This window comes from Mya arenaria, chromosome 2 (assembly GCF_026914265.1).
Source record: "Mya arenaria isolate MELC-2E11 chromosome 2, ASM2691426v1".
NCBI lineage: Eukaryota > Metazoa > Mollusca > Bivalvia > Myida > Myidae > Mya > Mya arenaria.
This window is the reverse complement of record NC_069123.1, coordinates 40,551,660-40,573,331: the sequence shown is the minus strand read 5'-3', so window position 1 is coordinate 40,573,331 and position 21,672 is coordinate 40,551,660. Positions and strand designations below refer to the sequence as shown.

The window sequence follows — 21,672 nt, the reverse complement described above, 5'->3', positions numbered from 1 at the left end:
ACTGAAGTTGTGTACAATACACGGATTCGCGATGGTGGGGTCACTTATAGAAGACTTAAACTAGGCCTTTAATAATGGTTGAGTTATGACTTTTTGTAGACTAAAAAGAACACTAGTTTGTGAGCTCTTATTAAGTCATCCTAATTTAAATCTTGTCTTATGCTCTCTAGCCAATACATACTTGTAATGATTAATTGTTATAAATGATGTGTAACAGTACCTGCGATGATTACCTGGTTCTTCGGGATACAGCGTTCAGAATTACTGATTAATAGTTTTAAGAGAGAAATACAAACTCAGTTTTTACTCCGTTGTGATGCATCTTTATATAATTTATTTGTAAGAAAAAAAACAACAAAAGTGTTATTTTGCTGACTGAATGTTTGATGTCCAAGTTCTTATTTTAAATGATAATATCAGCTTTCAGGCAAGTATCAGATCTTTCAAAGACTTCCATCCTTTGTACAAGAAAGGGTATGCTCAAATGCAAAACGATGCGGCCCATCTATACATATTTCATTTTTGTTCTCGCAGTAAACGTTCTTCCTGATTTAGGACACTTTAGGCCATGTGATTTTGTAAAGCGGCTGTATGTGACGAGGTGTTTAGCTGCGTTAACAACAACATTAAACACTTTTGGTAGATTAAAAAGATATGAATAGTCCTTGATTCCGATGCATCATGCCGCACTACAACGATATATTCAGCAGTCAAACATACGCTCAAACCCAATGCATGAAAAGTAAGCGCCGTAAAAAAAAGAAATCATTTTTGCCATTCGACACTCTTAGTGCTGTTGATTTCGCAAACATAATCATTTTTCCGTTTATGGTTAACCATAATTAAAACAATGAAGAGGTAACGTTTTTGTGGGAAATAATCCTCATTGACAGACAAGCATCCTAAGGGCTTAAAATACTCCAAATACGGTGTTCGACTGTACTCATACTTTGTGCGTTCTAAAGTGTTTTTTGTGTTGTTTTTATAAAATGTTGCATTTTTTAAAATGTTTAAAATACTCACATTGTATATGAGTATTTTATTCGAAATGACTTTCAGTTTGTGTTTTTATCCGAATAAGCAGCTAACGCTCGCGAACTAAGGTTGACAAACATTAACTACAGTATGGCCTCACTAGAAGTCTACCGAGGTATTTCTGTGCATCGGCAAACATAAGTTCTTCCGTAATTTTATCCCATCTAGAGAGCTTTCCTATTTCAATTGAAACTACTTTGTATGTAAATATCAAGTCGGTCATAGTTTTAACATAATTCTTCTGTCTGCATTCTTATCCATTCAAAAAATTCATAAAAATTAAAATGAGTTTGAAATCTAAGGTATATCATGCTGTATGTAAATGTAACAATATGACAACTTGAAATTAACTGAGCAAAATTAGAGTCTTGACTTGAAGTATTAAATTATATATGATTTTGTTTGTTTGTTTAAAAATCTCACGCGGAAATAGGCCAAAAACCTGGAATGAGTAGTTTTAGACAACCTGTAAAGAATATTTTGTCAAGAAGAACCTGTAATTATCTTAAAGTACCCAATACCATCAAACCATGTCACACAATGGACGCCGACATTCTATTTTAAGCCATATAAAAGTATGACGTCATATTTTGCTGCTTCTATCATATTTACCTACTTTCATATCCGTTTTCTGCTGGTAGGGGGTAAACATCTATTTGAAAGTATTGTTTTGTCTTTTTAGGGGCCGTTTCAAGAACGCATTTTGTCGTAACTTCAATTATCTTAAACCGATATGGCAATGCATCGATTTATTTATTTTGTCAACTTCGTGTGAATTTTCGATGCTGGTTAAAGTTTAATTCGCACAAATATGTAGCGAAAATATTGAAATAACGCTTGGGCCCGATTCATTAGGGTACCTTAGCCGTTAATCTTACGTTGCCTAAGATGCTCAAGTACAGCCTCAAAGTAAATGCGATAAAAGTCGTTACTAGTATGATGACCTTATCGAAAAGCAGTGTACGCAAAAAATGAGGTAAAGCCCTTAAGCATGACGATTTTCATTGAACCGGGGCTTAGAGATTGACTTGTGGAGCAAAAGTAGTGCAAAACAGCCAAGTTCGTATTATGTAGAGCATAACAATTTGCTCCATCGAAGCGTAAGTAATTTGTTATTTTATTGAAATGAAAATTGTATTGATCAAATTCACCTTTCTTTTTAATAGTATGTGAACTTGTACAAAGCGGCAACAATTTATCTATGGTTCTGTTTTTGAAACCTTCTTTGGTATAGTTTGTAATTACAATAGTTGTAATGTCAGGTGCGTCCAGGTTTCCTGGTTCATTGTTTGGGGTAAAAAACGTCCTCGATTCGGTGAATGTAACTATTGTTTACTTTATGTTAAAACGATATTTTAAGAAACGACCTTGTGCACCGAATGAAGAGCACTTGCTAATTTTTGAGGCTTGTTTTAGATGAAAAGCATGGCCGTATTAAAATATTTCGTGAAAACAACGCACGTCCTAATATGCTTACCGACTCTCTCAATGCACATTTAAGTAGTATAAAAGTAAGAGGAGCAAAAAGTTACCCTATTGGTTTTGCATAAGTAAGAGGAGCAAAAAGTTACCCTATTGGTTTTGCATAAGTAAGAGGAGCAAAAAGTTACCCTATTGGTTTTGCATAAGTAAGAGGAGCAAAAAGTTACCCTATTGGTTTTGCATAAGTAAGAGGAGCAAAAAGTTACCCTATTGGTTTTGCATTAGTAAGAGGAGCAAAGTTACCCTATTGGAATTGTATTAGTAAGAGGAGCAAAGTTACCCTAGGGTAACTTTTTGCTCCAAAGTCTATAAGAGGAGCAATGTTACGTTTTTTCAAAGAACACATTGTGTATGGGAAACAACTCGTACTCACCAGGATAAGCCTAAGTACAAAAGTTGCCCCCCCCCTCCCGATTTTCATATATGAATTAAGTATGGTTAGGATACCTCGGAACATGACACAGTTTTAAAAGTTTATTTCACCTGCTGTGAAAAAAACGTTCCCACGGTGTAAATAATGATTTTATTATGAAATAAAATTATGAAAAAGTGACACTGGCATTTAAAATATTTGGTACTCTTTTCATACAAATAAGATTTATAGGTTAATTACATCGCTGTTTATGAAAAAAGACGTTATTATATCGTGAAATGAGTTGTATAATGTTGTATTTAAACATTACATTACCATAAATTTGTTTATCTTCAATACAGACGAAAAATGATTTATTTAAAACCTCGTTTTTGAATGTCACTGTGGTAACCCATTTTTTAATTAAAAATAATTTATTTTGGGTTACGATATGTTTTGCATTTATGAGGTAGAATTCTGTTTCACAATCACTTGTGTAAAAATCTTCCAACTAAAACATGTCGCAAGACTATCAAGTGTTGATTTCCCAATTATTAAAAACGCAAGCGGAAGTAACCATGTTACTCCAAAAGGTATGGTATTGTTTCACTATTATACGGGAGATTTAAAATATGCTTTTATTTAACATGAACAGTCTTTAAAAACTTTAATTTTACTTTCTATGTTATATGAATTCCATTTTCAGTTACAACCTTGTTTTAGAGTACATCCATACTTTAAATGCTTGTAGATTGAACCAGTGCCTATTTCTTTATTATAACTTTTTTCAGACTACTGCCTTGGAAAACGCCCTCCAAGGGGCTAAATTTGAATTGGTCGTTACAAAGGCCAAATTACGGCATGCCCAGGAACAACTGGGCATTGCTGAACAAGTAAGTTGATGTTCAATGTTATTGTAACCGACTACTATTTGGATTATCAAATTATTAGGTAATTTCCAGTCATTTCTATTTTACTGTAAGAGTGACCATTGGATATGTATCATTTTTATTCACTGCAAGAGTGACATTGGGTACATATTTAGCAATAATCCAGACATACACACGCATACATTGACTTAGCTGACTATTTGTGAGACATCTACTTCTACTAGTTTAACACTTGGTGTATGTGTGTCTGTGGTTTATTTCAGCTCCAATCCATATCAAAGCAAGTAGAAGAAGTAAAAGAGAGGTAGGTTTTTTTTGCTTTTTAATTTTATTAGAAAATGCAACAAATTATCAAAAAATTAAAAACAGTGAACAAACATTAACACAATAACTAAACTTTCATTGTAGAAAATACCCTTTTATATCAAATAATACTGTTATTGGTGGTAATTTGACACAACGATTGTAGAATCATAATGATAATAAAACAATGTAACAAATGAATATGACAATGCTATGAGGAAAATGACATGTTGACATGCAAAAAATATATGGACATAGTAAATGAGGTAACAATATATGAGACCCAAAAATATATGAGGTAGTATATGAGGATATAATACATATATTCAGCAGAATATATATGTAATCATATGAGGTAATATTACATGGCAAGCAAAAATATACGACCATGGTATATGAGGTGACAATATATGACATGCAAAAAGATATGAGGTTATAATATGAAGCATAATACATGAAACAAATAAAACTATCCACTAAAGATGAAATGAATGAAAAAATGTTATTTTATTGCAGTTTGAAGGAGACAAAACAATTACATGATTGTAGTAAACGATCTTCGGTATGTACAAATAATGTTATATTCCATTATTATAATGCATGTTCCAAGTTCTATTTAAAATATTTTAAAAACTGGTTTTGAGTTTTTTTGCTTTTTTAAAATACTTTGTTTAAAAAACACTAATACTATTTTGTTAATTTAAACTAGATTTTAACACGTTAATTGTGTACATGTATAACAATATAAAAACACACATGTGATAATAAAACCCCTATCATTTTAAACAGTATGCATATGAAATGAGACAACCTTATAAACACAACTTGTACAAAAACAAAAATAATACAAAAACACATAAAAAAACTCCAATGATTTATTATACCAGTAAAAAGTTTTTATTTATAATGCATAAAGTATCTTAAAACAGTTTTTGTTTTTTTGGTTTGTTTTGTTTTTAAATACTTTTAACAACAACAGTATTTTGTTTATTTAATAATAAATGAAAGGAATAGATATTTAAACCTGATGTTTAACACATGAATTGTATATGGGTATAACAACAGAAAATAACTCACATGACAGTATGATAAATTAAAAAAAACTGTCATTCTAAACAGTATGCATATGAAATGAGACAACCTTATAAACACAACTTAAACAAGAACAAAAATAATACAAAAACTCCAATGGTTTTATATTTAAGTACACATCAAAAACTTCAATGGTTTGTTATAAAAAGTATTTTAATTGCACATTTACACAGGCTTGTGTGTTTTTTGCAGACTGAAAATTCAGAGCCAGCAGTGCTGGTGACAGAGGATTTTTCAGTCCATCTGGTAGAAGGGCCAGATGGGATCCAGATAAAAATGGAATAGCAGTAAGTGTTTTAACCAGTTAACAGTATGAATGTGTTTTATAAAAAAACAAAAAGGAATGTAGTGGTCAATTATAAATAGATAAAAATGGAATAACTGTAGGTGTTTTAACCTGTTAACAATAGGAATGTGTTTTTATATTATAAATATGACATTTTCCATGTTTTTTTAAAAAAAAAAATGAAAACCACACAATCAATTTTTCTTGTGAATGTCACAAAATACTTAAATATATAACACATTAAGAAAAAATGATATACATTAATTATATGGTATTATGCCGCATTTTAAATGAATGAGACAGGTAGCACAGTTGTATAATTAGTTACTTTTGATATGTACAGTAAATTAAATGATAAACAGATATGAAATGGTATTAGTTAATCACCTATACAGACACATGCTTTATCAGTTTACTATCTTATTAGCTTTTAACAGACCACAATGTCCAAAGTCAGTTACTTTTACATTGAATTAAATCCCAAATATTTAGTTTGCTAAAGAGCTTTCTTATGTGCGCCAAAATTTTTATTTCGAGTACAGACACTATTCGGCTCGTGTTAAATTGCTGCTTATGGGATAGAATAAAGGTAAGGTCCACTTTTTAATTGACTGTTCTTTCTACTATAGATTGATTAGATATTAATACACACATATACATGCAGGTCTTAACGAATGCTAGTTGAGTAGAATGACTGAAATTTCATTTGAATCTCCCTCTCGCTGGTAGAAAAGTACGCCATTGGTCGTACATAATGTTTCGTATAGAAAACCGCTTCGTTGCTTTTGTGGTATGTGTATAGTATTATCATATTTGAAGCAACTTTATTTCAAATGATAGTTTGATAAAATTTACGACCATGCTTGATTCAATTGTTTTCGAATACTACAGTGTTTTTTTTAAAGCGAAATAGCATTGAACATGATACTAATTAAGCCAAAATGTAGAAATTATGTTATAATCCATGGCCTACACAGGTCGTAAAAATCTTTTGTATTACACAAGTAGTATTCTAACTTTCCCCTATAATTACTAATGTGAACTTTCTTTGTAACACCAATTTGTAACGTTTATAGTGGTTAAAAAATCGTTACCAGTACCAGGTATACCCAGTTCATTAATAAGTATTTCAAAACATTGTTAATATAATTTGATAAAAACAAGGTTCAATTTGTTCTGTGTTAGACATGTATATGGAACATGCCAGTAAATAGGAATAAAACGTACCACGCCAGTTCTTAGTTCCTCTAAAAATGTATTTATACCAGTAATAAACGCAAGAGAAAAAACAACCACATTAATTACTGGTAATATACGCTCCCAATTATTCCTACATATCCTTATTAAGAGTGCAATATTGTATGTCTTAAATGGTCGAAATCACTTCAATCTTTCACACAAAGCAACAGATAATTTTAGTATATTAAATTTGCTGTTCAGTTTATCATTATTAACACAGAATATCCCAGGATTTATTTCTAATATTCCTCAATTTCACCGGTCTTTTGCTAACATGTTAAAGTCAGAGTACAGGTAAACTTATTTAAACTATGTTATTGTTAGCCGATATGATAAAATCGCATAGTTGTGCGACTGAGTCATGTATATTAAACTTCTTTAGTTGAATAAAACTAGGCCAGTATTTACCTTATGGCTTTAAAGTGGCGCAAATATTTGAATGGTTTTGTGATATTGAAACTTAAAAAAGCGATATGTGAGATGCATATTAAGTGAACGCTCCTTTAGACTCCTAAAATTATTATAAACACAAACATGTGTGATATTTTCGATAGCTCGGTATGTCCCATAAGATTATTACTTACTTCAGATAGTAATTGTCACCAAAAATTACGACGTTATTTAACTGATCATATGATTCATTTTGAAAGCATTTCTTTTCTTTATCCGGCACAAGGTATTATGCTGTTTTCTTTGAAAGCTAGAGAAGATTGTTCTGAAATCATTAGAGAAGTGTCTTTGTTATCTGCTCAACGCGGATGGTGTTTTCACGAATACTCACTGAATGAAATAACGTGGCCTACCATCTCTGAATGTGATAGCACTTCATAAAAAATGTTTTTGTACAATTGGTCTTCACCAGTTCAATTTTGATGAACACCTCATGCTAAAGTGTAAAGAATGTCATTATGGAATTTATATCTGCGATGACTGTTTATTTCGAGTAAAACGTGAGGATGGACTTTTATCCTCCAGATTTAAAGATGTCGGTTGGTTTCAAAGATGTTTAACTTGTATTGATCAAGAAGTATTTGAAAAAAGTTTTCCTTTTTATCGTGAACAGTAATGTCTTTTTACATAGATAATAACATACGATTTTGTATCATATGTAAGAAACAACAGACTACTTGTTTAGTAGAATTACGCTTACCAAATAAGGTCATTGTAAAAAGAAATTGTATGGTATGCGGTAATGATGTACATGAACCTCTATTATGCTACGAGAGTATGTAATGATACAAAGCATATAAACCAATCATATCCAAGGATGCTCTAGGAGGCGTATCTATAAGCTAAAACTGCATGTGTTAAACAAGCTGTATCCCTTGACATTTTTATTTCGTGATCAAAACTTATGCATTATGGAAGTAGTCAAAGATAATCGTGAGATGAAAGTGGTCAAGGATAATCATAAGACAATTTTTTGTGCTCCATGCAATGCCTGGATGACGGAATTTTACGTGTCACGACATATACGAAGCAGGTCGCACTTTACTAAGAAACATTTTGAAAATGGTGATACACGCAAGAAGCCGTCTGCCACAAAAAAGCGCGCCAAACATTCAGATGATAAAAGGAAAACACATAAAAAGACTTCTGAATCTACACGATGTATTATCCAGGGGAATATGATAGCGACTGTCAATGAAAATGCTTCATACAGCGAGCTTGAGGCATTGCAATCCGTAGAACCCTCATCAAACGAGCAAAGGACTAACATTGTAGAAATTCCACAAGAGACGTTAACGTCAAACGCACTGTCAACAAACGAGCATATCCAATGGAGTGTGATTGAAGAACCTCCGCAAAATGTGTTGGGTCTACCCGAATGTGACACATATTGGGATTTTGGAACACGAAAAACATTCTAGCGAATGTCATTACATGAAACTTACCGGAGTTGGAATGAAACAATTAAGTGTTGATAAAACGTGGAGTTATGGAGCATTTTCATCTGTGAATTTTGACATTTGATATTATAGTTTCTTTACAGTGACATGAACGATGAGCAATGAATTATTACTGGAGTCTTTTTTTAATTATATTTATGCTAGGGAAATCGCTTCCAAAATGCATTGTATGTTTAGAATAAAATGTTTCGGTTGTCAAAATGCCTGTTTATCTCAATTAAAGCACGATTGTCTTGTTCTTACCAAGAAACAGCAACTGGAAATGTATTTAGACGACATTCTTTGCATGATAGAAAAAGAAAACGTATTGCGTGAATGGGAAACGGCAATATCCACCTTAGACATTCTCCCAGATGAAAAACAATGTTTCGAAAGGAAAGTTTATTCAGAGTGCTATCACAAATCAGAGACGTGGAAATTTAAGATATTACAAATGACTATAAATGTCGTAGTGCTAGACAGAAGATTAAAATTGAATTGATTTTGTTTGTACTTTGTCATATTTTTCTTTGCTGTTGTATGTTGGTTTGTGTAATTCTTTTCATTGTGTGGGTGTTTTTGTATATGTATAAATTTATATTATTATTGTATTATATTTATAATCAGATATTTGTATGACGTTGGTGATGGTAATGTAATCAATAAAATTATTAAAAAATCTATTGCGTTATTTAATTGAATATTTTGAGATCTAATATAAGGTGTCATGTATGGTTTAAAAATCATTCATTCGTAAGTCATCATTATGGAAAGTTTGGTCAAATTAGAAGTCGACTCGACAGCGCAAGTCATAGGTTAGAGTTATTTTTTAGTAAACAGCGACATTACTAAAATATTGAATTTTTGTTTTATCGTAATAGAAGATGAAACACGAAAATATATATATTTTACATAATGTTTTTGTTTGAATATAAAAAAAATATTAGACAACACACGTTGATACACTGATGATATTATTGGTATTGATTATTTTAGGACCCAGTAATGTGGGAAAGAGTACATTCGTCTTTCAACTGTTAAAACATGCCAATGGAGCTTTCACCAAACCAATCCAAGCCATTTACTATTGTTATGGCGTAGATCAGCCTCTTTTCGCAGAAATGAAGAAAGCTATTCCGCACATGACATTTTTTGAAGGACTGCCTTCCAAAACTGAACTGGAAACTTGGAATATGAAGTACCCCAATGAAAAAATCTTGATCCTAGACGATATGATGAGCGAATGCGCCAAAAGTAAAGATGTGGTTGACATTTATTGTAAATACGCCCACCATTTAAAGTACTTTTGTCTTCTCATTTGTCAAAATGCGTTTTGCCCTGGACGAGAGTTTCGTACAATAAGTCTAAACACGCACTATTTTTTCCTGTTTAAAAACGGTCGAGATGAAATGCAAATTCAAACCTTAGGTAGACAAATTTTTCCGGGTAATGTAAAATATTTTATGGATGCTTACAAAAAAGCTACTGCCGAAAAATACGGATACCTGCTGATTGATTTGTCGCCTCACTCCAATCCTGAATATAAACTAAGAACGAACGTTTTACCTGGTCAGTTAATGATAGTGTTTCAACCCGAAAAATAATCAGTATGGATTCATTAGTGAAAAGGGAAAAATACTATTTATTGTTGCTTTTGCATTCATCCAACAAACAAAAAAAGGTTTTACTAAATAGCATACACTCCTCACAGCTAAGGGCTATTGTGCAAATTGTATACAACATTATGCATGGCTACATCGCATTGGGAGATATCGAGAAACGGCGATTAAGCAAAAGAAAATTTGTAATTCGTCAGTTTATTAGCAAAGGAATTGCCTTAAAAAAGAGAAAAGAATTACTATTAAAGTATCACAACTACATTCTACCTTTTATTCGGGTCATAGAGGAGGAACTGTGAACAATATGGCTCGCGCGATGGTGCTCGTACCTAAAGTTAAATACGATCAATTGCTAAATATGACAGACAAACGTTCTGAATCTCCCATTCAACAATCTGGTGGACAAGTTGCGGAGGAAAGCCTCTCCAATGACACATTAAAAACGGACGATAGTAAAGCAATTTCAAAAGAAAACGTATCATCAACAATTGGAAATAATAATGTTAAAGTGTCAAACGAGTCTGATGTTGTTGACGTTAGCCGACAAGAAAAACGACCGCAATTATTCGTGAACAAACCATTGGTTAAAATGCCGTTTGGGAGGCAACTGGTTATCAAAAGGAAAGCAAAACTAAACCCCAAAAAATCGACTAAACAGACCAATATCATTCAAAGTGGTGGTAACAAGAAAAAGGACGCAAAATGGATTAATTACTTGGTATAACAAGGTAAGAGGTGTTGTGTATTAATTATATAGATGAATTAGATACATATTTAAAATGGCATTATAAAATTTAAACGGAAAAAAATAGATATTGAAATTACAAAAAATAACAGCATATTAAATACAACATATTCTTGTCTTTTAGGCGTGAAAAACATTAAAAAAAGTCCATAAAGAAAACTCATCACCATAGGCATTACTATATTCAACATAATATTTATGTAAATACCAACAATACACCATTAAGACATTTTTGAAAGTAATTTAAATGCAAATAAAAATAAAATTTTATCGCCTTTTATACACCAAGATAATAAATTTCCATCGAAAATTCATTATCATAATATAAAAAAAAAGGAAATTAGAAATAATAAACCACGTAATTTAAACTTCAATAAAAAAGGTGTAACATTAAAACATTTTTTTTACGATTTGATATCATTTATTTATATGGTAGGATAATTACAAATATGTACATTTTGAACCCAACAATTTGATAAATGGGAATAATTTAAATGCAAATGAAAAAAATGGAATTTTATTTTCTTTTATATACCAAGATATTAAAATTCCATCAAAAAATTTATTATCATAATATTAAAAAATAAATTAGAAATATAAAAACGACGTGATTTAAACTTCAATAAAAAAGGATGTAACATTAATGGGTTTTTAAAAAAAATATTTTTACGATTTGATATCATTTATTTATATGGTAGGATAATTGGAAATATGAACATTTTGAACCCAACAATTTGATAAATGGGATAATTTAAATAATCTAAATGTAAATTATATAATTCAAAAGAACAGAGTCCCATTCAAAACCTAATATATATGGTAAATTGTCGCCACCTGAGAATTCGCGGAATGTTAATATGCTATTTATGACTTTCATCTAAATGTAAATCAAATTTATCCTCTTTTATACACCAAGATATTAAAATTCCACCCAAAACTCATTATCATAATGTATTTAAGTAATTCAAATGAATTACAAAAAATGTGATTTATTTTCTATGGAAGAATATTTTCATAAATGGGAGGCTCTTAAATTATTTAAAAAAAGATCAAGATACTGATTTTTACTTAGTCAGTCTTACAGACATGTAGCTGGTAAATAGTATTATAATGTTTTAAAAATCATATTCTGTTTTATATTGACAGGAGTTGCAGTGATAGTTTGTCAACAACAAAAAATGGATAATAAAAAAACAAACTAGTGACGATGATAATTCACATCATCAGCATCAACTAGAAAATAAAGCAGAAAAAACTCTTCTGACATGTAAAATATGTGGAAAACAGTTTAAAAAAATGAACACATTGAAAAAACACATAAAATTTCATTTAACCAAACAAAAGTGTGAATTGTGTAATGCTCAGTACATGCATTTAAAGGATTTGTGTAAACATCGTAAACAAGTACATGATGTACAAAAACACAAGACACCAAAAGTAAAGCATTTGAACTGTCATTTGTGCGGTAAAAGGTTTGGAACAACTTATAATCTAAAAAGGCATATGACTCGTCTCCATAAAACTAATGGTAGACAATACGCCCGAACTGAATTTAGGTGTAGACATTGCAATAACCAGTTCCCGAATTATAAACAATTATATCAACATGTGGTGGAAAATCACCCATTACGACAGCAACGAGGAGGTAGAAGAGCACCAGCATCTCGTCATTTAGATGTCAATGAACTGCCTCACCATTCAAACACGAATAATAGGAATGCATCTGCTCCTCATACAGCAGCTGACTCAAATTTAGCGAATGACATGGATGCACCCATGAACGACATGGAACACAGTGATCAAACAGACAGCAGCGAATCAAATGACGAAAATGAGCACGTTAATAATAATCAAGTGGACGAGTCAGCGTTGGGTAATAGAGTGGTCAATAGATTAATACATCCCATTGGAAACGAAAGGTACGATCTTCTGACATTCTTTGGCAATAGAAGAGATCAAGTGAGATCATTTTTGCATTCACGCGCTCGCCAAATGAGAGGTATAAAATGGAGTTTGTGTGTACAAGTGGAAATGGAACGCACAGCGGATGGCGAGGTCACTTCAGCTCAACCATACTTTCGCAGCAATACTTACATTATTTTCTCAGTAGATGACTGGAATGAACACGATTTAAATGAGGCTATACAAAAAATGTTCGCAAGTTTGGAAGAGTTTATACGTAGAGGTTCTGGATGGTACGTCAAAGAGGTGTTGAAACTTGAAATCCATACAGTAGGGTACCGACCATTAAGAGGTTCCAGTTACCTTCCACTACCAAAGTCTTTAGCATATAGTAGAAGTCTGTTGAATATTAAAAATGACGATGACAAATGTTTCCTATATTGTCTGCTTGCTTCCATGCATCCTATAACCATTCAACCGGAAAAGGTAGAGCACTACCTTCCTTACGAACATGACATTAACATGTCGGAGATCAGCTACCCAGTCAAGTTAGCCGACATACGAAAAGTGGAACGCAGAAACGAACATGTCTCGATCAACGTATTTACGTATGAGAACGAAACCCTCGTGCCTTTACGAATCACAGAGCACACCCGACGTCTACATCATATTAATTTATTGTGGTTAACCCAGGGAGACATTTCTCATTACTATTTGATAACGGACTTGAATCGGTTTTTGTCTCGTACAAAGACCAACAACAATCGAACCCATTTCTGTCCATACTGTTTGCATGGATTTGTAAAAGCAAATTCGCTTCAGGAACATCAACAGCTGTGTGCACGAAACGGTGCACAAAGGGTGAACCTTCCAACTCCGGGAGATAATGATATATTGAAATTCAAGGACTATGAAAAGACCCTTAAGGTTCCCTTTGTCATATATGCCGATTTTGAAACCATCAATAAGAAGCTTCCCACCTGCGCCTCAAATCCGACACGTTCTTCTACTACACAAAACACAAAATTAGAAGTGTGTAGCTTTGGTTATAAAGTCGTATGCGAAGACAATCGATATACCAAACCGACTGTGGTGTACACGGGGGAGGACGCGGGATCAAAGATGATTGAATGCCTTCTAAATGAAGAAAGGCAAATACTGGAAATACTTTCGCACATACAACCGATGGATATCAGCAAAGAAGAACGTGAAGACATCATCAGCAAGGCTACCTATTGCTGTATTTGCAAAAAAGCATTTACCTTACACGACAGGATGTACAATCGAATAGTTTTGCACCACAACCATTTGACATCAAAATTGATTGGACCAGCCTGCAATGATCCTTGTAACTTGAAATGCTGCCAGGTGAAGTTTATTCCGGTCATGTTTCACAACTTGAAAAATTTTGATGCTCATATTTTATGTCAAAATATTGGCAAATTCAAATCGTATAGACTAGGCTGTATCGCGCAGACTACAGAGAAATATGTCAGTTTTTCTCTTTCACATTTAAGGTTCATAGATAGTTTCCAAATTTTACCGACATCATTGGAAATATTGGTAGACAATTTAGCCCAAGATGGTCTGGAGGCGTTTCCTCATTTGCTGTCAGAAACGAAAGATCAATCGGAAGCTCAACTCCTTCTTCGAAAAGGTGTCTATCCTTATGAATACATGGACTGCATGAGTAAATTCGATGAGGTTGAATTGCCTGCAAAAGAAGCGTTTTATTCGACGATAAAAAAAGAACATATATCTGAAGAGGATTATCAGCACGCGAAGACCGTGTTTGAAAAGTTCAACATGACATCATTACGGGAGTATCAGGAAATGTATTTAAGAATGGACTGTGTTTTATTGTGTCAGGTCTTTGAGTCATTCAGAACATTGTGTTTAAAGCAGTATGACATTGACGCGTGTCAGTTTTTCACTTCACCTGGGCTCTCTTGGTCTGCATGCTTGAAACTCAGTCAAGTGGAACTAGAGTTGCTGACAGACATAGACCAAGTGTTGATGATAGAAGCCGGCATTCGCGGAGGCATATCTCAAATATCTCATCGTCACGCGAAAGCCAACAATCCCTACCTACCAGATTATGACGCTTCACTGCCTACGATCTATTTACAATACCTGGATGCAAACAACCTTTACGGCTGGGCGATGAACCAACCTCTTCCGGTAGGACAATTTAAGTTTATGTCAGACAGTGAAATCCAATCATTGGACATCAAGAGCATTCCAGAAGCTGGAGACACGGGTTACATATTAGAAGTGTCCTTGGAGTATCCAGAAGAATTACATGACATTCACAACTGTTTTCCTTTAGCGCCAGAAAAACGAACGATTTCCAATGAAGAACTCTCTCCATATGCTCAACATCTTCTTAAAACACTATACGGATTAACGGAAGAAGATCCATTGCCCAAAAGAGGAAAAGTGGAAAAATTATTAACCACATTGGAAAACAAAAATCATTATGTGCTTCACTACAGAAACTTGCAGTTGTATCTCAGTTTAGGCATGAAACTGAAAGACATTCATAGAGTACTCAAGTTCAAACAAAAGGCGTGGATGAAAGAGTACATTGATCATAACACAGTTATGCGACAAAAGGCTACGTCAACATTCCAGAAAAACTTCTACAAGTTAATGAACGTCTCCGTGTTTGGAAAGGTGCGTTGTAATAATATTTTTTTCTAAACATATTTCATGAACAGTTTAGTAGTTGCATAAAAATTTAAGTAGTTACTAGTTACTAAAATGTTTTATTCTGAATAATGTTTGTTGTTTCTATTGTTTTAACCTTTTTTCTCTTTAAAGACTATGGAAAACGTTAGACGCTACAAAACAATCGAGATCATTCACAACAAAAAACGATTGGACAAGGTGACAGCCAAACCCACGTATAAGGACACAACCATCTTGAACGAGGACCTTGTGGCAGTGGAGCTGTACAAGTCGAAGGTCAACTTGGTGAAGCCAATATTTTGTGGAATGAGCATTTTAGGTACAAATGTTACTTTTTACTCTTATATGTTATTGTAATAAAATATACAAAAATAAAACAAAACAAAAACAACGTATTTTATTAGTATATGTATATATGACCTTACCCTTGTTTTTTTATTTTTCAGATTTGAGTAAATGTCTCATGTACGACTTCTGGTACAATCATATCAAACGAAAGTACCCCACAAGTACTCTTCTCATGTCAGATACCGATAGTATTCTAGCATGTTACCAAACTGAAGACATTTACAAAGATATGAAATCTTCAATGTGTCATTTTGACACGTCGGACTATCCAAAGGATCATTTTCTATGGAGCGATAAAAACAGGAAAGTGTTGGGCAAAATGAAAGACGAAACAAACGGACAACCGATAGCAGAATTTGTAGGACTTCGATCCAAAATGTACAGTTTTACGTGTAAAGATAAGGAAGAAAAACGAGCCAAGGGTGTGGCTAAAGTATCTGTGAAAAAGGAGTTAAAACATGAACATTATAAAAACACACTGTTTAATAAAACCAGCATGATCTCCTCTATGACTGTCCTAAGAAGTCATAAGCATGAACTTTATGGGGAAACCATTCATAAGCGAGCGCTCTCGGCATTTGATGACAAGCGTTATCTTATTGATAGTGTAAACAGCTATGCCTATGGACATTACAAAATCACCGGACAAAACAGGAACCAAAACTCCAATCAATACCAAGAGAAACTATCATTTTCTATCGTGCCAACCCGTCAATGTATGAAGCATCACCATGTAGAAGCTATGGAGATAGATGGTTTTAAAATCACTCCATGCTCATAAAAATTGGACACGTGCGCAAAGATATGCGTGGACACATTGTTTTTCATTGTTTATATCATTAAATCACAAACACAATTATTTCTTTATATTTAATAAATATAATATACATATGTATTGTTTATTTACAGCTTACAAACGCAAGTTTGGTTTTTATTCTTCCCCGTATTAAACAGACATAATGGATAGGCATTGAGTACAGTTTGATACACAAACTCATCATTAGAATTCACATTTACATGATCAAACATGTTTAAAAAGTCTTGATAAGAATGTCCAAGAAGCCGCTGTCGCAAAAACAAAACGCAGTAGAGTCCGCACACGTTGGAACGATCACTTTGTAATTGCTGAGTATTTATCTGCACGTGATAAGCGTGAGTGTCTAACCAAGACTGAAAATAAGAGCTATTTTGACTTGGCACTCTTCCATAGCTATCAAAAAAATCCACATTTCCGAAGCCGTCACTATAAAATCCACACCAATGTTGACCGTGCTTGTAATGAGGGTGGGTGTTGGATATAAACCCAAAACTGGTGTTTGGCAAACTCTGTGGTAGTTTGTCAGCGGCAAATACACCAATCACGCGGTGTTTTAACACAGGGTCACAGTCAATCATACATGTTAGCTGGGAGGTGTCCATTATGACAGTATAATATCACGCTCCTTGTTCACTTCGAAATATCCTGGACCCTGACTGTAAACGATACAGCTCATGGGCTCTGTCAAGGGATCCTTGAACACGACATCTAATCGTACGTTCCCAGTTTTAGCCAGAGACAAATACTCGCCGTGGTGTGAAAAATCTGGTTCAAGTTCAAAAACAAACAAGGTAGAACCGCTGATATAGTGAGCTCTGTCTAAATGACTGCCTTCATCCTGTCTCCATTTTCCTGCAGACATCAGTAAGTCGGTGTAAGGGCGTATGGTCGAGGTACCACCAGTAGAGGAGAAGTCCAACTTAAGCGGGTTGCTTCCAACAGCGAGACCGTCACAATACACCGCGATTTGCTGAATGCTGCAATTCTCAAAGTTGAAGGGGTTGGTTTTAATATCTCCACTCACAGCTTTACTCTTGACAAAACCCAAAATCAATTTGTTGGGACGTCTGCCCTGATACATGTTATCCCAACTGAAAGTGGTGGAGCCCGTTGCAATACTGACAGACTTGACCTCCGTTTTATTGTACGGGTACAGAGCATTCTGTTTTTCCAAAATCTTGGAATGACCATATATAACAGCCGGGTTCACACGAATTTTTCGTGTAAGAATGTAAATGTCCTCAATGACCAAACGATAAGGCACGGCATCTCCAGCCATTAAACAGAAATCGATGGAACTCCTGTACAGCTTGACTTTTACGTCCACTTCATTCAGCAAATACCGGTCCATATCGAACAAATCGTGGAAAATGGGGCCCTGCATATCGACGCACTTGCTATCAGCCACCAGTTTATTCCTCGCATAGAGTCCATCGTTAGTACCGTTAGGATCGGTGACGTCTGTAAAGCAAATGATTATTTTGTTTAAGATATAGCGTTAACAAAACTCAAACAAAACATTATAACAATACAACTATAAAATACATGATCAATTAATACAATATCTCAAAGTAATAATACCTGGAGCATCGGCATCATCCATCTGGAACAGCTGTGTAGTCAGCTGATTGTTAGCGTCTGGTCCATATTTCAGGATTGTAGGAATGTAGGCTCTGTACGGATTGTAGTTACACGTGATGGTGGCTTTGTTTTGAAGGGTGACTTCCACAGTGGAAAACAACGCTTGTAGAAACAGATTTGTGGGGCCGACCTTATTGGCCGACTTATCCCCGATGGCGGTACCATCCGCTTTGGTGATTTTCGCCTTCACGAACAGCCGCGAATTTTTCAAATCCAAATAATCCATGGAATTCTGACCACTAATTCTGAACTCAAAAGGACCGTCGCTAGAAGTCTGCGACATTGGCCGAATTTCCTCATCGTAGATGTTGGTCACACTTGTCTGTGTGCTGGGAAGATCGAACAAAGCCAGTTCGGAAACGAGTCCTTCTTTAAATTTTTCTTCATTAAACACAGACATTTTCTATTTTATTTCAAATATGTCCTTTTGTCTTTTGTCTGAATAATGACTCTTTTTCGAGTTCTTCTTTTTTTGAAGGCTCTTTGTTTTACCACTTAAACGTCGTCGCTTTGTTGGCGAATGACCTCTCGAGGAGCTTCGCTTGCGTTTGATCCCTCGACGTCGACTTCTTGAGGATGACTGAAGCATGTCAACAACACTACTCGGGTTTATATCCTGTCTTTCAAGCTCAGACTTGGCTTGCGCTGTCGTCTGCTCCGCCGGTAGGACCGCTTTTATAGGGTAGGTGTTATCGTGGATCGGTTTTGAGTAATTCACTGGTATCACTGATAAACGCCGTCCACCTCCAGATTGGTTGAGAGATGCATTTCCACTACTAACGCGATCAAAGAAATCCACCCACTTTTGAGGATTGGGAACGTATAATGTCATGTCTTTACTTCTTCACAAAAAAGGATATTGTTTAAAATGAAGTGTGAGGTATACAGGTTCCTTCAACTCTGTGGCTAAAGTGTCACTGCTAGATTTTATATAAATAAGAAATTCTCTGGCTTCCGTCTTTTTCACTGGTACATAGTAGGGAGTATCCAAAATGTAATCCCAACCTCGTTCATTATTTTTCTCAAGCCGTCGTAACAGCGGTTGTTCTGCTCCATGCACAATGCTTTCTTTACATAAATCGGTGTAAATGTATAAAACGTCATCTGCCGATTTCAATTTTGAGTTTTCAGATGCATAAAACTCCGTAAGGGCGACTCTCCAGGTTCCATTCAAACTCAGTGGGGAATTCAAATGCACTTTAAAGCGATACACTTGGTTATCCGAAAAATAAGCATTACTTTCATCGCTTCTTATGTACACATACCGTTCCATGATAATTAGCTTACCGTTGCGGATATGTCTTTGATATCATCAGCATCCACCCAACTGTTAAATGTTTTAGGAAATCCTTGCCACTCCACTAAGTACTGCAGTTTGTTATTTCTTTTTCGTTTTTTCAAAGTCCGCTCAATAAACCATAAACTGTTTTCATCTTTGTTAACTTTTTGCAGTTCTGAGGTATAAAACAATCCTTGAATAGCGTCACCTTTAAGATCTCGCAGTTTGTACATAGGTATCCCTTGTTTCAAAAGTTGATCAGCGACTTTAAACACTTCAGTGGTAAACTGTTCCTGGTAGGCGCGTTGAAACGGCTTTTTGGTAAAACTGATTCTCACTAAATCGCCTCTTCTAAATAAAATCATGGGTTTTCCCGGCTGTCGATTTGGCGATTTCTTCAGGTACATTTGCGCCCACACATCCGCCTCATTGTCTTTCGTCACATCAATAGGAGCCAAACCCTTTAGACCTCTATGAGGTGTTGCATTATAGCTAGCCACGACATTTTGCAATTCATCAATGTATCGGTAGGTTCTTTTATGTCTCATCATTCTGTACAATTTCTCTTTCAATGTCCGCTGAACTCGTTCCACAAAATTACTTTTAGGCGGATTATTGGTGGTAAAAAAGTACACGTTACTGTCTTTCATGTATTTTTTAAACCAACGATTGTTAAACTCTGACCCCTTGTCACATCTCACCTTCTGTATTTTGATTGGTGCTATGTCATCCATAATGTCTTTCATCGCGTCTAACACTTCCTTAGCCGTTTTGTTTTTCAATGGTCGTACCCAAAGTTTTCTTGACAAAATATCAATAGCACATAGCAAAAATCGAACTCCATCATTCTCATCTGCTAGGTTTGCCATTGACAAAAGATCTACATCCAGTTGTTCACCGATGCTAGTCACCCTCACATTGGCTGTCTTAAATTTGTGTCTTCTAGGTTTTTGAAGCGAGTAGGCATCTTGGTTTCCTAACCATTGTTTAACGTAAGACAATGTAAATTCTCGAGGGTACTTTTTGGCAATCACACGAAACAATTTTTGTGGACCAGCATAGGCAGCTGGGTTATTTTCATTAAAGTAAAATTTTGCTAAAATATTATTTTTTTGGTCAATATCCATCATCATAAGTCCAGCTCGATCGCAAATGAAGCCAAACCGTAAACCGCCGTTTCATTTATACACAAAAAAATCACTAAACCGTGATATATCGTGTTTACATTTGTACTCTTAAGAAAAAACTATGACTTAATTCATATATGAAAATCGAGAGGCAACTTTTGTACTTAGGCTTATCCTGGTGAGTACGAGTTGTTTCCCATACACAATGTGTTCTTTGAAAAAACGTATTATTGCTCCTCTTATAGACTTTGGAGCAAAAAGTTACCCTAGGGTAACTTTGCTCCTCTTACTAATACAATTCCAATAGGGTAACTTTGCTCCTCTTACTAATGCAAAACCAATAGGGTAACTTTTTGCTCCTCTTACTTATGCAAAACCAATAGGGTAACTTTTTGCTCCTCTTACTTATGCAAAACCAATAGGGTAACTTTTTGCTCCTCTTACTTATGCAAAACCAATAGGGTAACTTTTTGCTCCTCTTACTTATGCAAAACCAATAGGGTAACTTTTTGCTCCTCTTACTTTTATACTACTCATTTATTTTTCAAAAGAACGATTTAATACTGTTCTCTTTCGTGTAATTCTCATCTGACCGTGATTTGGGCAATCAAGGGTATTGTTATTGTTTTTCGAGTGCAGATCGCAAGTTTTTTGGAGATATATCCGCACATTTAAGAAAATGCTTACTTGTTCATTCTGGTAATTTTAAGAACCCACATTCGTCCCAAATCAAATAAATCTATGGCACACTTTAATAACGATGAAAAGGTGTCGATTGTTTTTCCTTATCGATAACGAGGAAGCCGTAATTCACCAACGAAAACGCAGAAGCCGTGATTCGCCTTAGATAACGATAAGGCGTGATTCACACACGAAAGCGAGGAAGCCGTGATTCACCTTCTATAACGAGGTAGCCGTGATTCATCTACTGTAAC

General features: G+C 34.5%; 2 protein-coding genes across 2 annotated transcripts; one reads left to right on the top strand and one right to left on the bottom strand.

Moving 5' to 3' along the window:
• Nucleotides 1-13,356: 13,356 nt before the first annotated feature.
• LOC128214816 (uncharacterized) lies at nt 13,357-16,654 on the top strand. Its single transcript, XM_052921488.1, has 5 exons — nt 13,357-13,434; nt 13,657-13,985; nt 14,352-15,510; nt 15,658-15,844; nt 15,972-16,654. Exons 1-5 carry the CDS (start codon nt 13,357-13,359, stop codon nt 16,652-16,654), a joined length of 2,436 nt encoding a protein of 811 aa, XP_052777448.1.
• A 637-nt stretch (nt 16,655-17,291) lies between these two features.
• LOC128214810 (uncharacterized protein F54H12.2-like) lies at nt 17,292-18,731 on the bottom strand. Its single transcript, XM_052921477.1, has 2 exons — nt 18,272-18,731; nt 17,292-18,151 (listed from the first exon to the last, which is right to left on the bottom strand). The coding sequence occupies exons 1-2, from the start codon at nt 18,729-18,731 to the stop codon at nt 17,292-17,294; spliced, it is 1,320 nt and encodes a 439-aa protein (XP_052777437.1).
• Between the last annotated feature and the right edge of the window lie 2,941 nt (nt 18,732-21,672).